This window comes from Cinclus cinclus, chromosome 3 (genome assembly GCF_963662255.1).
Source record: "Cinclus cinclus chromosome 3, bCinCin1.1, whole genome shotgun sequence".
Lineage (NCBI taxonomy): Eukaryota > Metazoa > Chordata > Aves > Passeriformes > Cinclidae > Cinclus > Cinclus cinclus.
The window spans coordinates 70,835,652-70,862,758 of NC_085048.1; the positions used below are offsets into that span (position 1 = coordinate 70,835,652).

A 27,107-nucleotide genomic window follows, 5' to 3' on the forward strand; every position below is an offset into this window, starting at 1 on the left:
CTGGCAGGGCTGAAGTATGAGGCACACATCAGTGCTTTGTCTTTTTCATTCAAGTAAGCTCCTTTGGCTTTGATTTTATGCAAAAAACAAAATACCATAATTTAGTGGAGCATTACTACATTTTAACTAAACATTATTGTTACATTAATATAGTATCCTTCTAGATTGCCTTTTTAATACATAAGATGCTAAACCATCATGTTACTGTCACTTCATGATAAACTAACCAAACCAGGAAATACATACACAAACAAGCAAATACAGAAAACTCTGGAAGAAAATTTAAGATGACATCCACATTTCCCAACAGCCACGATTGATGACATTCAAATTATTTTAAAAACGGAAAGCTCCTCTTCACAGCTCGTTCCCAAAATATTTAAAATGATACAGCATGAACAGTTGTGTTTTGCTGATTAAACCCTATCTATACGCAGCTGCATTTCCTCAGGGAATTAGTCGGTTTCCTTTTGCGGTCCTAGCCCTGTAAGAGCTCCATCTTCAGGAGAGAGATACAATTGAACATCCAAACCTCACTTTAGACACAGAAATAATTTGTACTGATACCAGTTACAGACTTAACCAGTTTTGGACTGTCTCATAAATATCCTAAGGAGTTTTTGGAGAGGTTCTAACTTTAATAAAATCTGATAACCAATGTACCTCTGATGACAAACATTTGCCTTTTGGTGGACTAGAGCTTTTGTGCAGCTTTTCACACTTCTGTCGGCTGCAATACCTGCCAGAACAACTAATGAACAAAAGACATGAAACACTCATTCCGTTCAGCTGCAAGTAATTCCTGTAACATGTGTAAATACAGGAATCAAGGGGCTCATTGGATCTCACATAAGGAGAAATTACATGAGTGAGGATTAAAGATGCAAATCCCTCTAAATACATTAACTATTAGTCAACATTGAAATTAATGTCAGGAGTATTTTTTGCATATCTTTAGTACAACATATGCTTCTAGGCAAATTTTATTTGAAGATAAACCCACATCTGGATGTAATTTTATTTTAATTCTCTAATACTTTCACTATATTCCACAATATGCCACTAATGGCACTAACATTTTAAGCTTGCTCAGCACTAGGCATGTCAGCTATTGCCAATAAGTTCTTCCAGCAACAAGTTTTCTTAGCATGGAAGAGTTTTAATCTGGTCTGGGAAGTTTCTAGCTTTTTAAAATCTCCTTGTAGGGTTTTGCATCTTCAGAGATTCTCTCTTTAATCAGAAACATGAGGCAAACTCTTCACTGCCAAACATCCCCCTGCAGTTATTGAAATTAATGTAGTGCTGCTATTTTACTAGTTGTCCTTGAGAAGGTTGTTCACTAGTTGTTTATAATAAAGTAGTTAGGCAAAACTCATGATTTCTATCACTGAAATTTTAATTGACAATATAAAACTTACATATGCCTTTAAAAATAACAAAAACATATATGGGAGGGCATGTTCTTTCGGATTTCATCTTAGAAAGGAAATGAAACTAAAGAAATGGGAAAATAGAAAAGGGAAGAAAACACATGCAAATTTTACATTTTCTTATGTGACTTCATATAGCAACACACTTCCTTTGTCCTTATGTAAAATCAGTTTTTTTGTTTGGTTGCCTTTTTTCTGTTGGGTTGTTTAATAAACTGTTCGTTTAATTAAAGAGCTTTCCTCCAATTCATGCTTTCATACTCTCTAAAATGTGTTTTAATATGTAATTCCCTACAGGAACTGTAGATGGGGATCACAGTCAAGTTCAGAACGCATAATCACACTTTGGAACAAAGGGTAACTGCAAGGACAGCGCAGTGGAAGGCAGACAGAACTTTCAGAGTGTGTTAGTGTCATGCATTTTTTGAATTCCAGCATTTTAAGACTACTGACAAGCACAAAACACGTAAGTTCCTTGGAAAGAGAGAGACAATGATATGAAATCATAAGATTGTCATTTAATTACCTTTAAAATACTGAACTTACTTGAGAATGGAGCACATCTTCATACATACAGCAAACAAGATTCTGGACAGTCTCAAAGTAACACAAGCAGAAAAATCTATGCACTGAAATTATCTCAGTGTGATAGATATTTTTAAAAGTTACAATAGTTATTAAAAAGCTTTCAATAAAAAGTTTAAACACATTTAAGTTTCAAAAGAATACTTTGTACATTTTGGAAAAATATAACATTTACTTTACATAACTGAAACATAAGTTATAGTCTTCGTAGTTTTTAAGTTTCCATTATTCATACGTTGTCTCATACATTTTCTTTTAATATATTCTTTTCTCTGGATTGTAAATCTAATACAAAAGTATCATTATTCTGAAGAAAAGCTTGTTTCTGCATTAGTTTCCTGAAAAGTCCATTTGGATTTGCAAGTAGTTCCTCATGCTTCCCACATTCAAGAATTTTACCCTGGCCAAGGACTGCAACAAAATCAGCATTTTGAATAGTAGACAGACGATGAGCAATAATTAGGACTGTCCTCCCTTCCATCAGCCGGTCCAGAGCTTCTTGCACTAGATACTCATTTTCAGCATCCAAAGCACTAGTAACAAGTGGGGTGGGGATGGGAGAGAGGAGGATATTTGTTACTGTAAGACACGTTGGGTTTGTATGCATCAGGCTTATTTTGCCAAAACTGCAAACCCTCTCTATTTGTGGTGAAGATGAACTGCAGGAAAGTTTCGTGAACTTGGTCAGTGCTCACATCCAAGTTACAGGCATTACATGTTCTCATATGCAAAAATAAGCATGGAGAAATAACACCAAATTAAGTCAGTGGAAAAAAAAAATTGGTTACACTGCAAAATAACCCGATCTCTTTTATACTACGATGCAAGTTTAAAGATACAAAAAAGCTTTAAGTAGATTTTTCAAAATCATGTTACATATTAGGAATTTAACTCCATGAAAAAACACAATGTACCAGCTATCCTTTCTGCTTTGCATAAACAGTTTTTATTATAGGTGTCCTAATCACATCACACATTCTGGAAGGCACACTCTTTTTTCTAAGTAGAGAGCAGTAAGGGGCTAGATAATGTGTAATGACATGGAGAGAAAGAAGGAGTGAGAGAAGGAGCGAGAGAAAGAGAGAGAGAAGGAGAGAGAGAAGGAGAGAGAGAAGGAGAGAGAGAAGGAGAGAGAGAAGGAGAGAGAGGAGAGAGAGAAGGAGAGAGAGAAGGAGAGAGAGAAGGAGAGAGAGAAGGAGAGAGAGAAGGAGAGAGAAAAGGAGAGAGAAAAGGAGAGAGAAAAGGAGAGAGAAAAGGAGAGAGAAAAGGAGAGAGAGAGAGAAGGAGAGAGGAGAGAGAGAGAAGGAGAGAAAGAACAGTTCCCGAATCTGAGTTTTATAGGTACAAAATTTCTAAGTTTCTATTTCTTCTTACCTCGTTGCTTCATCTAACAGAAGAATTTTAGGATTCTGAAAAAGAAAGTAAAATTGGTTGTAATAACACCTAAACAAGATCTGAATATTTTTATCAGTAGATAACAGGATTCATATAGCTTAAAACTCCAAGTAAGAGTACATACTTCATCAAAAGAACTGAGCATCATTCTAAGAAATCTAAATGCTAAGAGAACAAAACAGAAACAACACTCCTCCATTTTCAAATTTTTCAAACTAAAACAGCAGGATACTATTCCTGGATAACCATCTGAAATATACAAACTAAATAGGGGGAGATGATTTTTAAGGCATTCTTGACAGCACTGTGGTCAAAAGTTCTACATTCTTATGTGGCTCTTTCACAAAGACTCAGCCACCCTCTGCTTGCAGTCAGTCTGCTATATAAAACTGTCTTAATAACTGAAAGTAACAAAGCCCTACCAAAAGGCAGTATTTCACTCACAGATGAAACACACAGTACTTAAGAAATAGCATTTAAGAACTTCTCCCAGTTAGATTATTAAAAAAAAAAAATGGCCAGCATTCAAATCCCTTAGAAGAATTCACTCCTGAATTCACACCCAAACTTCCTTGATAAAATTGAGAGCAAAAGCTTTAAGCTTTATCTGGGACAGATGGGACTCTACTGCATCCACAGCTATCCCAGTATATCAACTACTCATTTATTTTTTAAAACCTTTTTACTTCCACAACATAAACTCTTCAATCCCATGAACCGTATAAAATGCATGGCTTGAAATACAATCAGCTTCTTGGCATTTGTAGTAAAAGAGAACTGGTATAATGGAATTCCTATTAATCTAGCAGAACTGGGTATGCCAGGACACTACAGACACCTGTGTGGCTTAACATGAATGCAAACTGTTCAGCAAGGATCAAAACTTGCAGCTGAGCATCAGCACCAAACTGCCTCCCTGCAAGGCCCAGTGGCTATCCCTGAGCCAAACTCTCTGTCATTCTGATCCTCAGAAGCCCCCTCAAATGTGTGCAGCACAGATCCTGCTCTGAAGCTAGACCCATACCAATCTTTGAAGAAAAACATGACATTGTACTGTGCCTGAAATATCACCTTGTCCAAAATCCCTCAAAGCTAAGACAAGGCATCTGAAGTACTAGTAAACTGCAGAAAAATTAACTCATGAATGATAGAGACCTGAACACAGATGTGTCATTTATGCCTTTAATAGCACCCCATTCTTGAAGTCTTCCTTCACTCTTGACCTCATCTTATGGAAATGGGCCATTATACAATGATTTAAAATCAATCTTGGCAAGAACTATCAAAAAACATGGCTGAAAGATAGGAAGAAGCACGGACATTTAGTAAATTGCCATTAGTTAAGCCACTCAGCCCTTTCAAACTTCATTAACATAAAAGATACAGTTGTCCCTTTTTAAAGTATTTTCCTACCTCTCCCATTGAAATACCTCCTTCTTGTTAATCGATTCTTCCAGCCTCCCCCCAAGAAGTAGTTAAATAAACCAGTTTAGGTGCTGACTTACCTTGAGCAGAGCTCGAGCAATTGCAATTCGTTGCTTCTGTCCACCTGGGGGAAAAGAATCAGTAAACTGAAGCAGGAAAACAGATGTCAGGTAATTTTAACTGAACATCTGGGCTGAGCAGAATTAGGCTTATATACTTTAGTGGGGAATGGAGTTGAGAGGTGGACTCTTTTAATCCTTATGGTAGGCTACAGCTTGGAGAAAAAAGTGGTAACAAAAAATGAGGGAATTTTTACCTCAATCAATAATATCCAGTTTTTTAAAATAAGCAACTTAAAGACGTACCTGAAAGCAAAATGCCTTTTTCTCCAACTACAGTGTCAAACCCTTTTGGAAAATCTCTGATAAAGCTAGCAGCATTAGCTATTTCAGCAACTTTCTGAATCTCCTCTTCAGTCACAGTAGAAGGATCCTCTGCACCATAGGCAATATTTTCAGCAATAGAACAGGAGAAGAGAATTGGTTCCTGACAAATGCAAACACATAACTAATATGGTAGATCTGTAATTGTATGCATGTGTTATATATTATGTCAGATAACATCAATCCCACTTACAAGACCCCACTTACAATATTCATACAAAGAATATGTAAGCTGAATTAAAGACTAATAAAATACCTCCTCCCCTAACACCAAAATGGACAGTGAAAACCAATTAAAAATTAAGTTGCTCTTTTAACTGACTAAACATAACTCTCCATTCATAATATTTTAGGAAGAGTTTAGGAAGAGCTATACATTCAAACATCAAAAGCCCCTCCTTTGCACTTTGCCACTTATCATCATAATGGAAGGGATGGAGCACTTGTCCTGTGAGGGAAGGCTGAGAGAGATGGGGCTGTTCAGCCTGGAGAAGAAAAGGCTCCAGAGAGACCTGACTTTGGTGTTTCAGGACTTAAAGTGGGGGCTCTAAGAAAGATGGAAACAGATTTTTTAGCAGGGCCTGTTGTGATAGGACAAGGGGCGATGGTTTTAAACTAAAGGAAGATTGGTTCAGATTAGACATAAGGACGACTTTTACAATGCAGATGGTGAAACACTGAAATAGGTTGCCCAGAGAGGTGGTGGATGCCCCATCCTTGGAAACATTCTAAGTCAGGCTCATTCAAGGATGGTCTCTGATCAACCACATCTAGTTGGAGATGTCCATCCTCAATGCAGATGGATTGGATTAGATGACATTTAAAGGTCACTTCCAACCCAAACTATTCTATGATTTGCAACAATGATGATTCTTTTCTTAACCTCTGCACAGATTTTAAAGTATTATGTGCATTTAATTTGTATTCAAGCTTGCAACAGAGAACTGTGAGATAGGACAAGTGATGTACAATAGAAAAATGTCTGAAACAAGGTAAGTGAGTCTGTTTAGAAAGTAGAGTCATGTTGTTTGAATACCAGTATTGACCTCCTACTGATAAATGGAATAGATTATTTAGAAAAGTGCTAATATGGCAACAGGAAAATAATTTTTGCAAAAAAACTTTTGGTGGCATTATTACATAAAGAAATTGCTTTGAAATGCAGCAAATACTCAGTTACTCTTATGCTTTTAACCAGAACATCAGCCTAACACTTAATTGCTCTGTGAAGCATCTGGGGAGACAAGGGAACAAACATTTTAATTGATGAAATAGTTTATTTTTAAGACACCATTGACTTAGAGTCTGAAGGTTGCTAGGAAGGTGGCATTATAAAAGTAAGTGCCAACTGTGCTGTATTTTCATGCTTTCCTAATGGAAATTATGGTTTCCTGGAAACCATAATTATGGAATTATGTTTTCCTGGAAATCACTCAGAGCACAGAAGGTCAGTTTTTTAAATAGCTGTGTAAAATATGATTGTGTGACTTCCATAAGTGTTTTATGTAATTAAGTGTTACGATTTTTGTTACTTTCTTCAACAAATTATAGCAAGCATTTTAAATTACACAATTTACAGCAATTTACCTTCCAGTCTCCACATGCACACTTTTCTTCCAAACTAACATTTTGGATCCCTGCGATTATGTAAAAACAGACTACAGAGTACTGGAACTAGCTCTAAATACTTAGTTTTAGAACAAAGCATGTGTAACAGCAGTTATGGTGAGATGGAAGGATTTCACTGAGAAGCAAGACTGTGTCTTTTTAAAAAGAAGGAAAGTGAGGAAAAGCTAGTTGATCAAAAAATTATTTCATCCACTTGGATTTTTCTTCTTCCTTACCTGACTTACTGTTCCAATCTTTGTCCTCAACCACAGTGGGTTTAACTGACGGATATCAAAGCCATCAACGGTGATAGTACCTTAAGTTAGGAAACAGTGAAATCAAGTGTGTTTGACACATACTGAAAAGAGTGTGAAGGAACAGCTGAGAACGACAACCCCTGGGGAAGCACACACTGTACGGGTGGATCAGAAATGCAAAGCTATGCAGGCACCAGCACAAGGTAACCCTACACCCCAGAAAGAAACATGGACCTCAAGCAGGGGAACCTCAACTGTTTATAAGGTTTATCTGAGATGCAAAGAATTAATTGTTGCAAATGAGAGCAACACACAAACCATACCTGAGATAGGATCATACAGCCGCAGCAGAAGAGATACAATTGTTGATTTCCCTGTACCACTTGGGCCAACCACAGCCATTACAGAGCCAGCTGGAATGGAAAGGCTGAAATCTTTGAAAATTGGTGATTCTGGACGTGTTGGATATGCAAATTCAACATCTTTGAATTCCAAAGCACCTCTGAATATGTCTTTGCCTAATGTGATTCCCTCTGTATAACAAAGAATAAAATACAGAAATGTCAAAAGAAACAAAAACTAGCTCAGCCGTCCTAGAGCTTGCTTTACAGACACTCAGTAGAAGTATGGATCTCCACATTCAATCTATGGATAACTGCAAGCCACAATTCAGAAGCACAGTGGTTATATTTCAGCCATGAGTGAATCAGTGTGGTATACCAATCGTTCCTGAATGCAATTTCAGGTTGCTCACCATCACTGAACCTGTAGGTTACCCTACAGCAAGAGGGAAAATTTGCATCTTGCTAATTCCTAACCACTAACAACAATCACCTCTCAGAATTATCTGAATTAGCAAACATACTATAAGCAATTTAAGCTTTGCCAATTAGGAGCAATGAAATAAAAAGGCATTGGTGAAGGCCAAAGTCCCATTACCATAGAACACAAAAAGATAAACATTGCAAATCATTTACTGCCCTTTCACCGAGACACAGAAGTCACCTGAAGCACCCTCCTCTGAACAAGACCAGTTCCTGTCATTTGAATAAAGCTGCTGCTAAGTTTTTATTTTTGCCTTTCAGTGGAAATCATATTTAATAAATTCAAATACCAATCAGAGGCCTAACTCTTAGGCAACAGTTCACTGAAATGAAAATTTCAGTTTGTGAAATTTTCCATTAATGAAACCACCATGAATGAACAACTACCAAAGTTAAATAAAACCAGCTTCTTTCTGGAACACAGCGTTTGACTTAAACAATTGTCTTAATACCATTACTAGAAAAAGCTGATAAATAGTGAAGACAAAGAAACAAAATTTCTTCAAGCCCTGTTAAAACCCAGTGACACATATCCGTACAAAGAAAATTAATTGAACAGTGGGGCTGCATTCCCAAAAGCCGAAGTTCCCACTGACTTTGTAAAACTGCCAGTGCTAGAGCCATACCCAAGTCATGTTTGTTTGTGCTGGAGAAGCACAGCTCAAACCGTTAATTGTTTTCAGACTGAGCACACAAGTAACTCCCAACCAGCCACAGCACAGGGTAGCATGTGCCAATGTTTGGTTAAACAGTAACTGTTGATAGGAAACAAAGACACCTATCAGTAGCAATCAAGATTTCACTAGTTCTGCTCCTTTTTTTTTTCAGGTTTCCATTTTTTTCTCCAGGCTTTCAGTTCAATGATAGTAGCATAAATGCAAGAACATACAATTCCAGATTCCTTCCTTGACTTTAACCTATGGACATAAACATTTTAATGTTTCCACAGTAGCCTGTAAACCTCCTTTTGGGAAAACGTATTTGCTAAATGCTGTGTTAGCAGCACAATCCTCGTTATTACTACAGTAGCAAGTAATTGCTTATCTTAAGTCTCAGTTTCAGTTACTGCACAGTCTATCCATGGCCCAAAACACTGCATCTACTGCAATACAGGAAGTCTGCTACCACAAGTCCTTCCTCTATATATTACTGTAAAAATATCTAAAAGCTATGCACTTGTCTCTTGTTTGAATTCTAAACACAAGAAAAAAGACATTATTATTTGTTCCTGAGATATCTGTCACCAGCAACAACCAGAGTTCTGCAAAAATAAAATCTTGCCCTCCTCAAATAGGGAAGAAATGTGGGTAGTATTAATGCGAGGAGAAAGGTGCAAATCACTCCAAAAGCAGCACCTGCTGCAGCTGCACATCTACACTATCCCCAAAAGCAGAAATCCCCCTATCATCCCTGCCCTTTAGTTCCATTTTTTCCCCAGTCATGCCTCAGTCCCTGATTCCTATGACAGAACAACTCAAGAACCCAGTTTAGTATGTGTTGCTAAAAGGCCTCAAACTGTGTGTTTGCAGGTTAGGATTCAAATCAACATGTCTTACTATAGGCTGATTTTCACTGGAACAGTATGACATGTTTAAGCTTGCAATACTCTTAATGAAAACCACCTGGTTTTGAAAGTGTCTCTGATCATTTCTTAGCCATTAGAGACGAGCACGGGAAACTGTTCAGTGGAAATACGAGATACAGCCATCTCAGAGCTCCTCCCTCCTCTCCTTTTTCTTCTTTCCACTCTTTTCACTCTAAAGCTGAATCAAGAGGAAGTAGTCATGACATCAACAAAAAATTCCAAAAACCTAGAAATGACCATGTCCTCTGTCACATAAAGTAGAAAGTAATATAATCTAAAATCATATTCTGAATTACATAAAGAATAAATAAATCAAAAGTAATTAATTAAGCTAAACTTTTGGCTTCTAAAACTTTTTATTAAAGGAATTTTTTGTCATCTGTTTCATACTTTGGTAAAGTCAGAAGAATTATGACTATATCTAGTTTCTTTGAAAAGAATGTAAGTCGGTGCTACCTTTAACTGTTACACACACCCTTCTTAAGTACTGCTGACCCATAAGAGAGTATCAACCTTTAAACAGTAATAAACCAAGAACCCACCATTAAATGGAAGTTGGGGCTTCCTTTCAATAAGTTCCCAAAGACGTCCACCAGCACCAAGTCCTTTCATTAGCTCAGAATAAAAGGAACTTAGACCTAAACAAAAAGCAGAACAGTATTACGCATCCATATGCAATGGAAGACATAGAAGAGATACATTATACTTTTCAGCAGAAGCACTGAAGGATCAGTTGTGTAGAGGATCTGTTATTCCAACAGACTGCTAAATGTGTTAAATCTTATCTAGTCTCATTTGAGAGCTGCCAACAAACCTTACTCACCATTCTTATATCTGTAAAACAAATCACACTGAAAAAAAGAAAATGTTAATACTCAGCTTATGTATGCCCTTTTTCATTCACCTGTCAGGAAGAAGAGCATCCAACTTTAGGAAACTGGCTTTGCATTCAATCAACTATATTCCCAGATCATTCAGTAGAACAGAGCATTCTGAATGCTCTTCTTTGTCAGAGAGATTTACACTAATACAGGGTAGCCTGACTGAGTCAGCCACAGCAGAGAGAGGGCACAAAACCTAAGGCTGAAGTGATGCCTGAGAAGGTGTGTGGAGAGTGGACAATGGAAAGAAATGTGTCTCCCATGCCAGAATACTTCAAACAGTACTGGAGAAAGCAAAAGCTAAGGACAAGGCCTGTACACAGTACAGGGTCCCAGCTCTTAGCAGCTGTGTGAACCATCTTGGAGGTAGCTTGGCTGAAGGGCTTTCCAGCTGACATAAACACAGAAACCAATACAGAACTAAAAATAGATATAAAATGTCCAATTCCTTAAATTTTTGGGTGCCTTTCAGAAGAAGGACATTGATTTCATGATCTTTGAATTCCAACAGAATACATATTTACATACACTGTAAAGTGTATGTACAGTGTATTTACATACACTGTAAAGTGCTCATAATGTTAAGACTTATCTCAGGAGGGCAGAAAAACCAAGGTGCATATAAAAATATGTTTATCTAAATACATACACAATGGATTTACTGGTTTATTTTTGCAGAGCAAGAAGCTCAGCTCAAGGTCACAAGTCTGTAAGTGTAGGCAGGGTGTTTCATCATGCTGTTGCTGAGGACTATCTGAAAGTTTGCAACACTAGCCATGGCGAGAAGCTGTCTGCTTGGAAAAAAGAGCCAAAGCACCACATCCTAGAGCAGGGCATGGCAGGGGAAGGCGTAAGCCTCACAGAGCAACTTCAAACTCAAACACTGAGGTCTGCAAATTCACAACCACTCATAAAAAAACCTTACTACATAATATGGACAGCAAATACAAATTATAAAATGTTCTTATTTTTCATAACCCATGCTCTGTGTTTGGAAGAAAACAGGCAAATTTACAACAAAGAGGGGCAAAGTCACAGATTATGCAGTGAACTTCACAGTTGTTGCATCAACTCCTACATGTACTGATGACATACAGAGCAGACTCAGCACTTGGAAGATTTATATGCCTTGTAGGCTTCTAGGAAGTCAGGCCTCTTGTGCCAAGACACCTCTGCTTCAGAGTCTCTATGAGAATGAGCTCTGTGCAGAACTATATTCTACAATAAAATCTGAACTAGAATTTTTAAATATGTTTTAATAGCAAATAAAAGTTAATTCAATTATATTTTAGCAGTGCTTCTAATCTTCATTTATTTAATATTAGCTTGTCCCATATTTTCAAAGTGCCAGGTACATCTCCATTGAACAAACTTCAGTGACTTAAGCAGAGAAGAAAAGGTGGTTGGAATGGGTGCCACTGGAATTTTGATATATACAAGGAAGCAGGCTTGTTAAATTTTGCTCTCAAGCTCATCTTTGTGCTCCCCATGATATCAGGCCTAGTCTTAGAAAAATACAGGCAAGCTGCATTGCCCTCCAAGTCTATCAGAAGTAACAGACCCATTTTAAAGAAGAATGCTTCCAGTAAGTTGTGGAGCTTCTGAACAACTTATCTTCATTTTTGCCTGTATGCAGCCATGAAGACAGATCTGTCAAAAAGATGAACAGCTTGCTGCTGGGCCAGTAGATTACAGAGTGTGGGCTCCCAGGAGGAGACAGGAGTAAGGAAAACCAGAAGGTTAGCACCAAGTGCAGTATTCTGCCGGACCTTTATTTACCCTTCCAGTTGAGGACACTCTATACTGAATTACAGCTAAATGTTACATGCTTTTCTAAATAGAGTATGCTTAACATAGACCCACATATTTTATTGCTTTACACAATACAGCAAGTATCTTAAATTAGACCTAAAGAAAATTAAAGCAATATATACTGCTACATGCACACATTGAAAAAACCTGACCTTTCTTTTGGGGAAAAAGAAGGCTAATGTTAAGTTATACATTATTGTTTTCATTATGTCTTCAGGAAAAAAAAAAAAAAAGAATAATTATGATTTCTTGAGAAGTTAATTTGGAAAACTTTTTAAGAAAGTCAGATTTTTTAAGAGCTCCTTCCCTCCCACCCCTATAATGACTGCAATGTTTTGAAATGAAGAAAATCTAATTTCCCATTCCATACCTCCAATGCTTATGCCAACCCAGAAAGCATACATTAGGAAAGATGAGAGTTCACCAACTGTCATGTAGGCACTGCCCATTAGTAGTCCTCCTTTGTACAACACTGAGAGGACAATTAAGTTCCCAGAAAGGCCAGTCTAAGGAAAAAGGAAAAGGCAGATTTTGTCATATACATCTTAAATTTCATCCTCTAAGATGTTGTTTCAGAATTCACCTTGTAATGAAAAGAACTCTCACCCTATAGGTTTATCCAGGCTTTTGGAGGACTGAGGTAAATTAAACAAATCTAACGTAAAGCCAGCCAACAGCCAGTCAGACTTCCGGGGCACTGTGCTATACAAAAAGTTTTCAAACAAAAAACAAGGAACCCTTTTTTGGCTATTTTTTTCCCCCAAGGTGGAAAGGAACACTAAACATTATTCTCAACCATCATCACCAAGGAAGAATTGATAGTCTGCAGCTATCTTCCATTTTTAGAATTCCATTAGACAAGCAGTTATGGAAAATGCCAAGCCACCCTCCCCTACCTGCGCACTCCCCACCCTCCTATGCATTGACGCTCCTCTCATTGGGGAGCTAAAACTCTAAATGCTAAGGGTAGGGGAAGGTTTCCACTGGTTTAATTCCTTGAATAGAAGGTGTAGCCTCAGATAAGTAGACCACAGCTATAGGGTGTGGTGCAGAAATAGAGGCTTAAAGTGACTTTATCATACTGTTTCATTTTCAGATGCAGTTTCACAGCAATTTAGACTGATGTAAGTCCAGTCTTCCCAAAATTTTATGTAGGTTCAATTTATTCTTAGTCATTTACTTGCAGATTTTTAAGTACCATCAGGAGTCTTAAAATAACTGACACTTTGCATAACATGGTTGGCTTCCTTTCATTAAATATACTTACTGCTCCAAAGAAGCCTGCCCGAGCTAGTGCCTCTTTTTTAGCCAGCTGTAGCACATAATCAACTTTATTTGTGTACTTCTCCATTTCAGCCACTTCTTGCCCAAAAGCTCGAACTGTTCTGATGTTTCCAATACGCTCTTCAGCTAACTGCATTGAAGCAAAGTACAAAACTGATCCACAGAGACATACAATTTGAAATGCTCACATTACAGAATGTCTGAAAGTTAAACCAATATCACTTCCCTAATCTTCATATCTTTGGATAGCACTGGAGAATTTCTCATTCCTTCCTCTCCCCATCCCAACTGCCTTTTTTTTTAAATTATATTACGTTGAAAGCAAACTGCATACCCAGGCAGTTTAAAAAAACCCTCAAGATTGTCTTAAGTGCTAGTAGAGAAATATAAAAGTAAGGTTAAAAAATACAGTGAATAATACCCATAGGAAAGTTACTATTCACAATATGCAATGTGAGAAGGGAAAAAATAAGGAATATTCTGTTCCAACCTAAGTCATGCAAAAAAGCCTGCAGTTATTTCCTAAAACAATTCTACTCATTTGATCAAAGCAATGCCAGGAATTAATTTAACCCAGTTGCTAATGTCTCATTTCAACTCGGTATTTTAACTTCTATACAGCAAAGTATTAATACAAAAATACCTCAAGTGTAACCAATTACAATAAGTTATTATTGGACATTTTGATGGTCTTAGAATGAACAAGTTCCCCTTTTGTAAGCAAAAGTATGATACAAAAATATAATTCTCCTCCTTTCATCTCCCATTCAACCTGAAAATTTGAATGGAACTCAACAATTGCTTGTTCATACGAAGACCCGTACCCTATCTACAAAGGCACAAGCTTCCCACCGAGAGAGGAAGAAAGAAAGACAGAAGAGGGCTAACCTTCCTTTTGCACAGTTCTATAAAGGACATCCTAAGTTTGTAACAGATGACAAGTGTGACTATTTTAACTACAGCTTTCCTAATTATATTTCTATGCTTTATAATAATGTTTCCTCACCATAAGCCTTTGAGGAAAATGTTTAAGAAACTTGCCCCATAAACATTCAACAGCTGACAGTAAGGTCAAGCATCAAGACTTGCTAGCAAAGGAAGCATCATTTAGGATGCTTCTGATAGCTTTGAGCTCAAAACCATAATCCAAGAACAGTGGTTTTCAAACCCAGCACTGACACAGGACTTCATAGACTGTTTTTCTTTATGCTCTAACAAAACTAGAGCCTAAGCTCCTTGTCATTTCTTACATTTCCAAATTCTCAAGGCCTGGTTTCTCTGTATTATATTGTTATGGACAAAGGAGGCATGTTACTGACATTCACTTTTCATACTACTCAGGTGCAAAACTACAGGGTCAGAACTAATAGCACAACTGTCTTCACAAGATCTGTAACTTTAGAGGTATTAACCTAAATACATTAGAGCAACTTTAAAGTTAACTAGAAAGGTTACCTGTGTTGCTTCTGCAAGAGAATCTTGAGTCATTTTAGTAAGCTTTCGCAAGTATCTGCCATAAATCACAGCCAGGACAGCCAAGGGTGGCACAACACCCAGAACAAATGCAGCAAGGCTAGGGGAAACAAAAAACTAGAAGAAAAGGTATTGTCAGAGTTAAGCATTCAGCTTAAAAATAATCCCTGGACTACTTAAGTGCAACTTCCCTTGCTACTTTTCTAAAACTAGTAGGGATTTAGTGCTGCCATGCTTTCATTTATCATGTTTTAATTTTTTTCCAGGCAAAATATCCATTCTTCCACACCATTTGGGAAGTTAGAACAAAGGACTATAAACAAAGCCATCTGGATTTCATTTCTAGTTTTCTCACTGGCTCACTGTGTGGTTTTAGTCAAGCATTTAACCTGCCAGTAAACAGGCCTACCAGGAAATCTCTTGGGGATGCTGAAAGACATAAGCTATTACACAGTTTCTAAAGTGCTTTCACAACTATTAAATAGATGGTGTAATAAAGAAGCTCTGAGTAGAGAAATATCATACAGTACTTCTGGGTAACTGAGAAACAAACAGATGGAGTCACCAGTACTCCCTAGCACCCACGAATGGGTGGAACACAGTATTTCATTTATTGCTGCAAAACTTATTGCTTGTAATGATCACCATCAAAGCACTTAAAGAGGTTCTCTTAATAAGATTTACTAACATTAGATCTAATGTTCTTTAATTTCAACTTGCTTTCTGTATTGAAAACAAAAATCTCCAGAAATATTCAAAATCAACATAATTAAGAGGCATTATAATTATTTCATAATAGTATCTTCCTTCTTTTCTTGGCAAGCTTTTGTAGTCCACCTCTTACAACCATCTCATGGCTGTATTTTGGAGCAGAACACATTATATAAAGTTATCTCATTTTATCTATGGCAAGATAAAACCTTAGACTCCCTTTGTAAAAAAGTACAGAAAGCCATTCTTATCAGCAATTCTTATCAGTGACAAAACAGTAAAGCTTTAAAGCTTCATAGTGGAAACTCTTAACAGTTTGCAATAATGACAATACTGGATGCTTAATTTTATGAGGAGTCTATTTGCTGTCTGTTTTTAACTCCAGGTAAACAGCAGAAATTACTACACTTGCATTTAAGATAATTGCAACCAATGCATAAGCATAAAAAAAATTAATGAAACAAATAAAAGCCTCAAGAGAAGTCAAATGTTCATGTAATCCAACTGACCACCAAGGAATATTAACTGATACCCTGCACTGAAGCCTTCATTAACAAGGTTCCTACATCGACAGACTAAAACAGAAGACTAATGCTTGTAAAAACCCTTGGCATTAATTAGATATGCAGTGCTGCCTTTGCTCACCTAGGCTTTAACCAAAATCAACCGACATTAATGATGAGGCCCTTCATACCATATTTTACCTACAACCATGGGAATGTTATCACTGATTTAAGTATCTTCAGCAAGAATGGAATTCAGTGATTTGCCTACTACATTTTGCTCGATAACTTTGCTCAATAACTTTGGTTAACTTTGGTAGTTAATATCAATCCATCAGCCTCCAAATTTTGTTTGTGAGTAAACATCAAGTGGCTGGCTACAGGCACATCACCTATTGAAATAATCTCTGCATCTGTTGTAGATAACCAATGAAATACACTTGTACCCAAGAGCACACAGCTGTTCCTGGACTGACTCATACTCACCTAACAGAACTGACACAAATGTGAAAAGACAAGAAGTGTCAAGGAAGTAAGAGACCACCATACCATCATTCCAACCCCCACAGATGCCTGTGCTCCTGCCCTGAGCCCATCTGAAAGGTTTTCAGTCACTGAGCGGCCCAAAAGGGCTGTATCTGAAGACAAGCGGTTTATCAGCTCTCCTGTCCTGGTCTTGTCGAAGAAGGCCGTTTCTTGCTTCACAATAGAGGAGAACATGGTTGCTCTCAAACGTTTCACAATTCTTTGTCCTGTCAAAACCATAAGTCTGTCAAGCATGACACAAGAGACTTTACACAGACACCAACAATATAAAAATCACAGGACTGTAGAGCACTGAATAAGGCACATTACAGAGAAGAGAGTCTGGCAACGCGTCAGATGAGATCTTTAAGATCTCACCTAACAGCAAATAAAAATGAGCAATCATTCCAGCACACTTATCTTTGCACTATTAGTTTACCTTCGCTCTGGTTAAAAAAAGCTACTGATTCCAAAATCATCTCTTGGCCATTGCCAATAATTTAAGATCATTAGATATCCTGACTATGCAAAAAACAAGATGACTCTCTTGTTTCTGTTTTTACCTGCAGTCTGCATGAGGTAGACACGAGTAGCATTAGCAGCAGCACCACATAAAAAGATTCCACTCAGCAAGGCACACAGGCTGGTCAGGCTGTCAGTGAAATCCTCACTGGGATTTGTATAAATAATGTCAATAACTTTCCCCATAAAGAAAGGGGCTGACATGGTAATGACACTGGAAACTGCCAGAAAGCCAACAGCAGCTGCAAATCAACAAGAAAAAGGAAGATTGTTAATAGTACAAGTTAAATGATTTTTCACTTTAATCTTCTACAAAGCTTGCAAGTGCCAATTGAAATAATCAGCACTCTTTTAACACACAGTTCTATTTTAAGCCACTGTATAAATTAACTTAGGGAAGGCACATTTTAATACTCTGAAAAGCCTCTGTACACAGTCACAGTCCTAGAATCACTTGTCTTGTGTAATTTTCAACAGCACCATCCAAAAAGATTAGCTTTTCACAGAATGCCCTTAGAGAGCATTAACAGTTACCAAATTCTCACACACAAACTTTCAACTTCTGTGTGGTTTGGGTTTTATTATTCATTATTATCACTGTATGGATGCCTCCAGTTGTCTGTTTTTGAGATAACAAACCAAAAGCCAAAAAAAAAACCCACCCAAATCTGATTTCTTCTTAACTGATAAATTTTATAAACATTCATTTTGTTTTACTCTTTACTACTGATGGTCTAAAAGAAAAATAGTGTAAATCTTAATTAGAAGTACATTTGCTGATGAGCAGACTGCTTGAATTCCAGTTGCAGGATCACCCATGGAACAGCCTGTGTAGCTTTTTGAAGGTGTATCACGAAGTACAAAAATCACACTGGACCAAAACTTAGCCTTTTGAATTTAAATTTGCAGAGAATTTTTTTGAGCCAAGAACAAGTTTAATTCTAAAAAGGCAAGCCAAGCTTGGAAGGCTGAGAGCTAGAAAAAAACCCACATCTTAATTGAAAACTGAACAAACTTGATATGAAAACCACTGAACCACAACAAACAATGACATTTATACAGCATCATTTTCCAAGAATCAACCACAGACTTAAAGCAACCATTCATAGGATTGCTGCAAAACTACTAGCAAATAATGCCTTTGAAGAAAAAAATATACTATGCTGAAAGTCCTGAGCTTCTTGTATCACTTTTATGACTTCTATGACAAAGACAGCAGCCAGCTTCCCTACTGCACACTGCTGTAAGCACTATTTATAACACCTGACACATATGATTTGATGCCTCTTACTACCTTCACACATATGTGAAAAGCTTTGTTTCAGTTTTAATTGAAGTGTAAACACATCTGTGTACTTATAAGGAAGAATTTAGAGTACAAAAAATGCATAGCTGCAGCCTGTGCTTCTTAGTCAAAATTTGATTGCAATCTTTCACTTGTGTTACAATCAGGTCAGCAAGTGTATGAAAGACATGGAATTGGATCTTTAACTTGAAGCTATAGGGACTATAAGAAACAGAGGAGAAAGTAAAAAACTTTCTGGTGCAAAATTACTGATCTATGCCATAGACACATCTCATAAGGATATTACTTATTAGCTAAAAATTTATGAATGACCTTACTAACAGGCTGGCAGTACTGGTGTATTCAAGCTGTGAAGCAGCAGGGAAAAAGATCTAACAAAACCCAGGTTATTTCCTGTCAGGAAAAGCTGGTTGGTCTCCAAGGCAGCTGGAGATGGACAAAAGCATTGATTATAAACACAATACTGCATGGCAGCTCCATCTCCATTAGTCCAGACAATTTCTCAGTTATGGATGGAACAGTACATATGAACTGCAGATACTTCACAGAAGCAAGAGGAGTATATAGCTAAACTCCCCATATGTTTCTGTCCAGTGGCTTGAATTTATCTTCAGCTTCTCTTCATTCAAACTAGCATGGATTTCACTGTAATTAGTTCCAACAGCCTTAACTAAAGGAAGAACAAATACTAGTACCAAAAACAAACTGAAACTACTGAACTAAGCAACATACACGTCTTTATTAATTTAATCACAAATCTCATGCAAAATAAGGCTCTCCAATTTAAACTCTCATGTTGATTATACCAGCAGACCAACTAGCAAATAGTACAGTTGCCAACTGGCTGCTCTTTTTTGTTTCTTTTAAAATGTTGACTAGTTGAAAAAATAGGAACAAGCAAACACTCATTGCATCGCCTCCTTCAAAGGAGCTGTCATGGTGATAACTGGCTGAAGGGAGGAGTTCAGTGTGTTCAGCAACCAGATATGAAGACACTCCAGTGACACTGAAGGTCGTTACTGATAGAAAAAAAAATGTCAGCGTAAACTCTATAGTATTAGCTTCACATGGCTTACTTTGTTACCCAGAAAATTACATCAAACAAAGCTTCCAAAACACACAATTTCATTTTTAAAGCATTTTTTTTTTTTTGTATGAGATGACAATAAAGAAACTGTGAGGCAGATCAGTAGAACTTGTAAAACCAGGACTTCAAAGTAGCTACAGGAGCAATGACAAGGAAAGTTGGCTGCAGCAGCAGCTGAACAACCCTCTTGGAAATGTTAGGCAAACATTTTGTTAGTCTACTTGCACAGAAATCCAGATTGCTGCACAAAGTGATGCCTTTATCACTATTAAGACCAACACACTTGGTTAAGGCTGACATGGGCTTGCTTCTTGACAGCAAACCTGCAGCTTCCTTCCAAGGCTGCCAACTGATAAACCATGATGCTTACAAGCAATAACCAGGCAGAGGTATCAGAAACCTCTCTTCAGAATGTGGATTAAGTGACTCCAAAGAGTCATTGCTTTTCTACACACAAAAAGCAACACCAAGACAGTGAATTTTTCTAATTTTGCTGGTTCTTACCAGAGCAACCTTCTCACCCAGTATAGCACACAGAAGTGCACAAAGACAAAATACTTGCAAGCCTGTTTGGTGAGGGGCTGTTCTGAAGACAAATACATAAGGATTTTACCTCAGATGAATTAAGATCATCCAACCCAATCAGGGATGAAGGACAGAAAAATGAGGTACTGATGACATCTGGCAGTGCACAGTAACCCAGCAACAGGTCATAGTAGCTAGTGTTTACTGTTCCATAAGCTGAGAGTGTTACCTCTTGAAATATTTTAGCTATTGTACCGGTTTCATTTAAATATGGGGGATTGGTGGGTCATAAGCAAGCTTTGCATTGTGAGAAATATCCTTCTACCAATAACAATGAATGCTTATTGTTTACCAGTTATCTGTGCAGTTTTATTTAGTATGTGGGAAAAATTTAAGCTTAACACTGACTGGCTTTCCTCAAGGGCATTTGGAGTGATGAATAAAACAAATCACATTATCACGTTCATTCAGGAAGATTGGGCTCTTCAGTTGTTCTTTTATGGGAGAAAGATGCACTGGTAAATTTTGTATTTGTTGGACAAATAAAATTAATTTCCTTTTGGTGGACCCTGGTCCACAATATTTTTGGGTATCAACCCTGCAAAGGTATCAACCCTGCAAATACTTACTACAAGATAAAAATCTTTTTCCAGAGTACACTGTGAGCACTTAATAATGTTCTCAATAGTTCTAGGTTAGGTATGAGTTGCGTGATTTTCTTTCTGTATTCAAGTAAATTCATACATGACATCTGCACTACATCTATTATTATGCAAGAACATTTTAGAACCACCCTCCTTACACCGTTAAGAACAACTGTGTTACTGCGCTCAGAAAAAAAAAAATACAGTTCACAAAATGCTAGAAAGTAACAGAATAACTCTAGGTTTATAGGGGAAAGGTACGGCTTGTTTTTTTTTTTTTTTTTTTTTAATCGTGCACTTAACAATAAAGTATTTAACTTGTTCATTTTTACCTTGTATAGAAGACTGTTTATGTCAGACCAACCTAGCTATTACTCCTTCTGTCTCCACAGTTCACACAAATAATGCAGCAACAACACTCCCCAAGGAAATTAAGGTCTAAGCACCGAACTGATCACAGTGATCAGCAGCTACTGTTTCTGCAATGTGTCTTAAGTAGCTTCGTTAACAGTTCCCCACCAGTTTAAACTATACAACTGTCACCAATAAGGCACAGAAAAACAAACTTTCTGTGATAAAGCTACAAGGCTGCTTGGACCTTTTGTAAGTTTCATACCAAACATTGACAAAATCAGAAGAAAAACTAGTGGGAAAAACAACAAAAAGCGCCTAGCCTTTATTTTATTGGTGCACCGCACATGAGAAAACACTCAGTAATTTACCCCTACATATATAGGAATTACGATTTAAAAACCACAAGAATTGCCTTTCAAAAAACCCAAAGTGCATCACCTGGTGTAATTTTAAAGTAAAATAAAATCCGATTATGAATAAAGCAGTGGTCTTCTGACTTAATTGAAATTTTAATCCATAGGAAAACAGTTATTACAAACTTGCCAAAAATTACCGAATAAAATTTATGAAATACCATTTCTTGAATGCCTCTAAAGAAGACCTGCGTACAAAACAAACCTTCTTACTCGGTGCAGAGAAAGTTTAATAGAGAGAAAGGGCACACTTTGCTATGGGATTAAAAATTTCAGAGTTCCTTGTGCTTACTTTACAATTCAATACAACTATTGTTTCCTTTGAGTGTGGTTTGGATAAAGTGCAGCAGACAGATTCTCACGGGGAGAAAACAAGGAGGCAGGAGGATATAAAAGGGATCATTTTGAAAAGGCATTTTTGTGGTCTCACACACACAAAGTAGGATTTAATAATTCCAACAACAGCCCTGTCCTCTTCCCCAGGAACTGAATTTAACTGAAGATGCAGGTTTACCTTACCTGACTACAACAGACCAGCCAAAGAATTCCTACAACTACTTCTCTCCTTTGCTAAACCTGGGAGGTATTACCGGATTTACAAACTACTAATCACTGCACAAAATTGTGGTAACTAACAGAGTGAATTCCCACCACAGTATTTAGTACCATAGTACAATAGTCTTTTAACCGCTTTAATTGCAAAACACAAAATTTAACACACATGTCCCATTTAAAATATATTCATAGCTCTACCCTGCTGCAGAAGTAACTGGACATGGAACATATTACACTGACACTTTTTTTTTATTTTGGACAGTATGACATTTGATATATTTATTTTCATTCCTAGGAGCTTCCAGAGGGTCAGAAGTTCCTTCTGCAAGAGGTGCTGTGTGCAGAGCACATGACTTCTTCCTGAGCCATTGGATGGTGAAGAGGTCCTGCACAGAGCAAGATGGGATCTTCTCCTCTGGTGCCAATCACATGGGGAGTGGGTCACCTTCACCTCTGTACCTGCACCTCATCAGCTGACACCACTTCCCCAGCACACCAAGATAGGTGAAGCTAGCCTTGCTCAACTTCCTCATAAATCATCCTCTGCTCCCACTGTCTTCCACTGCCCTCACAGCAACCACTTCACCTTCGGTGACTATGAATTCCAATTGCAAGGAGCAGACAGACCATCACGGCTTGTGCCATGTGGAATGCCAGAAAAGGTACACAGCACTCCACACTGGTACTGCTACTCCCCAATGTTAGCAGCCACTGGCTCTATAAAACACAAAAAATCTGGAAGAACTCAACCTTCTTACAGAACTAAAGAGCACCTGCAGACCTCTGAAGAGATCTCACAGCATTTGCTTAATGGTTATATGGACCTGAAGAAGAAATTAAATGTTTTACCCTTGGTTCATTGTTTCATATAGTGAAACCATTAACTTTCCTCTTTTTTTTGAATGGAGAAAACCCAGACATACTATGTTTTTAAGGACCAGTTTCTCAGTACAAAGCTGCCATAGAAACAAAATGCAATATATTTTAATGTATTTTAGATACAATGGGTAGATGCAATTTCCCAACAACCACCTACAATGCATTTTACCCATATTTGTCCTGCGTGCACTCTATAATGACCAAAAGCATTTTCCCTGTTACCTTTTCCATCACCCCACCTAATTACAACTTAACTACAACTTCTCCCTTAAGCAGGGTGTCAGTAAAGAAGAATCTCACATAAATTCACTCCTCTCCCAGAATGAGGACCTACTGAACTAAAAACAGTTATTACGTTCCCATTTTTTTCCATCCTCGTTGTTTGATATCTTCAAGATGTTGTGTTAGTGTTTTTTTAAACCTTAATCCAGACCATTTTGTTACCTCAAAAGACAAAACTGCATGTAGCTGGTTTTCAGTAACTGTGATAGCTGATTACTTAGATAAAACCATCAGCAGACTGCACAAATGATATCTTGCTCTATTTTAAAACATAATTACAAACCAACATACCATACCCTGTGATAAACAAGCTTGCACCGAGTGCCCAGTAAAGTGAACTAAATTAAATTTACAGTTATTTAGAAGCCTTGGGTCCTAAAAGTCAGCCTTAAAATAACTGATTTATATACTTGATTAAATTTAAATGGGAAAACCACAGACTTTTAAAACTTCATTGTAAAACCAGCAGGTAGTCTAAAATCTATAAACATACATTTGGATCCAAATTATGCTGGGTATATAATACCAACATGTAATGAAACTCTGTAAATATCCACTGTGAATAAAATCTTGTGCAAAGTGCTTTGTATTCCACAAACCACCTCTTTATGTGTCTACCTACCTCGCCTCTCCTCTCAAACACCATTTACCCATTTCATGGGAACTACCTAAATTTCTACAGAGGACTACAGGCCTCTCACTCATGAGACAGTGCATACGCTGTCTGCCAATAAAGATACTTTTGAAAACCCAAAGCACATAATAATTTGACATTGTTTTCTTACAAACAGCTATTATCATATTAACCCGTGAGAAGCAATGTCAAGAAAAGTTAGTTTATACTCTGTTGAAAGTATCAGTGTTAAGGGTGTAATTTATATAACCACAGTGTTTTGGTTTCACTGGATAGACACTAGAAAATAAACAAATTTCAAATCATCTTAAAAAGTTTTAAGCAAAAAACAAAAACAAAAACGCATCAGGTTCCCCTTTTTACTTAATTTAATGCAGTCTTGCGCCCAAATTTATTGCAGGCAGATTGTGAAGCCAGCGCTGAACACGCACAGAGGCATTGAATGGAACCGGGCCCTGTTAACTTTCAAAACTTTTGCCTTCCCTTCAAAAACCAGCATATTAAGAGATGGCAAAGTGAGAAGAGGGGGGAGAATGTATGTTTTTTGTTTTTTCACACGTATGGAAGGCTCGCTCTAAGATTCCGTGCTGTGCTGGGATGCTGCCAGCAAGGCCGGTTCTCCAGGGAAACACGACCTTCTCCTTCGCCCCGGCGGCGGCCGCTCCGGCCGCGCACCCCGACCTCGGCAGCCCCTCCGGGCGGGGCGCCCGCCGCCCCCTCCCGCTCGGGCGAAGCCCCGGGGCGGCCCCGGTACCTGTCAGTCTCCGGCGCTCGGGGTGCGCCAGGGCCAGCAGCTTCCGAGCCTCGAAGCGCGACGGAGCGCCCGCAGCCCCCCGCGGCGGCTCCGCGCCCGCCGCGGTGCTCAGGGAGCGCGGGGCGCCGCCCGCTGCCGCCGCGGCGGGGAGGAGGCGGCGACGGTAGGACGGGGAGCCCGGCGGCAGCGGCAGCACAGACGGGGGGTGCGCCCCGCACCTGCCGAGCGGCAGCGGCGGGGCGCGGAGCCCGGCGGCCGCCCGTGCCCAGGGGGGCGGTGCCGCCCGCCGCAGCAGCGGCAACAGCCAGGGCAGGCGCGGCGCGTAGCCCGCCATGCGGCCGGCGCGGCACCCGAGCTGTTGCTGCGGTCGCAGGTCCCCGCCGCGCGGGTCTGCGGCGGGAGGAGGAAGAGGAGGAAGGGGAGGAGGCGCCTCCGAGCCGCCGCTGCCGCCCACGGGCCGGCGGCCGGGAACCCGCGGCCGCGAGGGCCCGGCCCGGCCTGCGGCGCGCTGATAAGGGCGCGGCTGCCGGCCTCCTCCCGACCGCCCCGGCCAGCGCCCTCTGCCGCCACCCGGCCCGGGGAAGGCACGGGAGGGGGCCCGGGATTGCCGAAATGGCGCCCGAGTAGACAGAGGGGCTCTCCGTACTCAAAGGCAGGTGCCAAGAGGATGGTGCCAGACTCTTTTCAGTGGTGGCCCGTGAGACAGTGAGGAGCAGTGGCCATAACTGAAAGCATAAGAAGTTCCATCTCAATGTGAGGAAGAGCTTTACGTTGAGAGTGGCAGAGCACTGGAACAGGCTGCCTGGGGAGCTTGTGGACTTTTGCTGTCTGGAGACATTAAAAACCCACCTGGACGTGTTCTTATGTCACCTGCTCGAGACGACCCTGCCTTGCCATGGGGTTGGACTGGAAGATCTTCCAGCGGTACCTTCTAACCCTACCAAGTGTCTTGATTGTTTGAGCCTGCCCTGCCCTACCAGTGGTGTCAGAGACCCCACCTGGGAGGGGAGGGGAGCTGGGGCAGCAGATCTCGGGGTAAGAAAGCAGGGACTTGGCTTCCTCCTGTTTTCCTCCCTTCCAGACCCACATGGTCCCAACATCTCCAGCCATCTCAGGCTGGCCAGCGGACCTTGCTGGCCTGTGTCCCTTGAGTTTGGTCTTGGTGCAAAACTGCAAGGGAGAATGTCCATCCAGAGGAGAGCTGCCTTTTGGGGACACCATGTGCCTGATCCCATGCTCAGGCTGGTATCTACAGGATGGATATAAACTGGCCTTATGTGCCCACACTTGGCACAGAGCCCACAGGATTAGGACTAATGGGTTCAAATAAAAAGAGGGGAAATTTAGGACAGATATTAGGAAGAAATTCTTTACTGTGAGCGTGGTGAGATACTGCAGCAGGTCACCCAGAGAAGTTCTGGATGGCCCATCCCTGGAAATAATAAGACCAGCTGTGATGGAGCTCTGGTCCAGTCGTAGGTGTCTCTGCCTATGGCAGGGGGTTGGGTCTTTAAGGTCTCTTCCTACCCCTTAACATTACTATTTTCTTCATGTATCATTGGTCAAGGTATGAGCCATTTACCAAACAATCTCCTGCCCCAAACCTGATTTAAGAAACAGAGTCACAGCTTTCCTGACTAGCAGCTAGAGCAGGGAAGTGACCGTCCTGTTCCCCACCCTGCCCCAGAGTTCCCAGTACAGGGATACCTATGCTTCAATTTTAAATGTTTGGGTCAAGTTTCTGTATAAAAGTTAAACATTGGTTTGTGAGACTAGGTTTGACACAGAACAATCACACTTTAAAGTTTACAAATGAGTAAAATTGTATTGAAAGATCACGAGAAAACATGAACAGTCTTTTGCCACTGCAAATGATATAGCCAAATTCCCAGTATTTAGGGAAATCAAGGGGTTAGCACACCCAGTGACAGTGCTGAAGAATGGAGCCTCATCCTGGGAAAACCACCGGAGCAGTTTCCCTTGATATTTGAGTGAATTAGCATAAACCTCCCTTGATACTTGAATGAATTCACGAAAACCTTCCTTGTGGGAGGCCTGCAGTGCAGGGACAGTAGCTCCACAGCTTCACCCCAGCCCCTGGGTTTCCTCCTCTCCCACACCCAGCCTTCCTGCCCTCTATAATGCTGCTCTTAGACACTGCTAGGAGGGTATGCTGTATATACTACACATTAAATCACAGAGTGGGTCAGGCTGGAAGGGACCGCAGGGGCTCATCTGGTCCAAGCTCCCTGCTCAAGCAGGGCCATCCCAGAGCACCTGGCACAGGACTGTGTCCACATGGTTCTTGAACATCTCCAGTGAGGGAGACTCCACACCCTCTCAGGACAATCTGCTCCAGTGCTTGGTCACCTGCACAATGAAGCAGTTCTTCCTCATATCCAGGTGGAATT

The 27,107-nt window shown here is 39.5% G+C and overlaps 1 protein-coding gene across 2 annotated transcripts; it reads right to left on the reverse strand.

Annotated features, from left to right (window-relative positions):
* Positions 1-1,372: 1,372 nt before the first annotated feature.
* On the reverse strand, positions 1,373-25,087 carry ABCB10 (ATP binding cassette subfamily B member 10). 2 transcript variants are annotated; one of them, XM_062490182.1, is made up of 13 exons: positions 24,697-25,087; positions 17,305-17,505; positions 16,766-16,968; positions 14,985-15,119; positions 13,513-13,659; positions 12,616-12,751; positions 10,095-10,190; positions 7,467-7,676; positions 7,123-7,202; positions 5,201-5,381; positions 4,916-4,959; positions 3,390-3,424; positions 1,373-2,548 (listed from the first exon to the last, which is right to left on the reverse strand). In XM_062490182.1, the coding sequence occupies exons 1-13, from the start codon at positions 25,028-25,030 to the stop codon at positions 2,257-2,259; spliced, it is 2,094 nt and encodes a 697-aa protein (XP_062346166.1). In that variant the 5' UTR covers positions 25,031-25,087; the 3' UTR covers positions 1,373-2,256. The 2 variants fall into 2 exon arrangements, 1 of the variants encoding a protein (XP_062346166.1); XR_009933064.1 differs by having other exon boundaries at positions 2,478-2,548; positions 4,916-5,109.
* Positions 25,088-27,107: the final 2,020 nt, after the last annotated feature.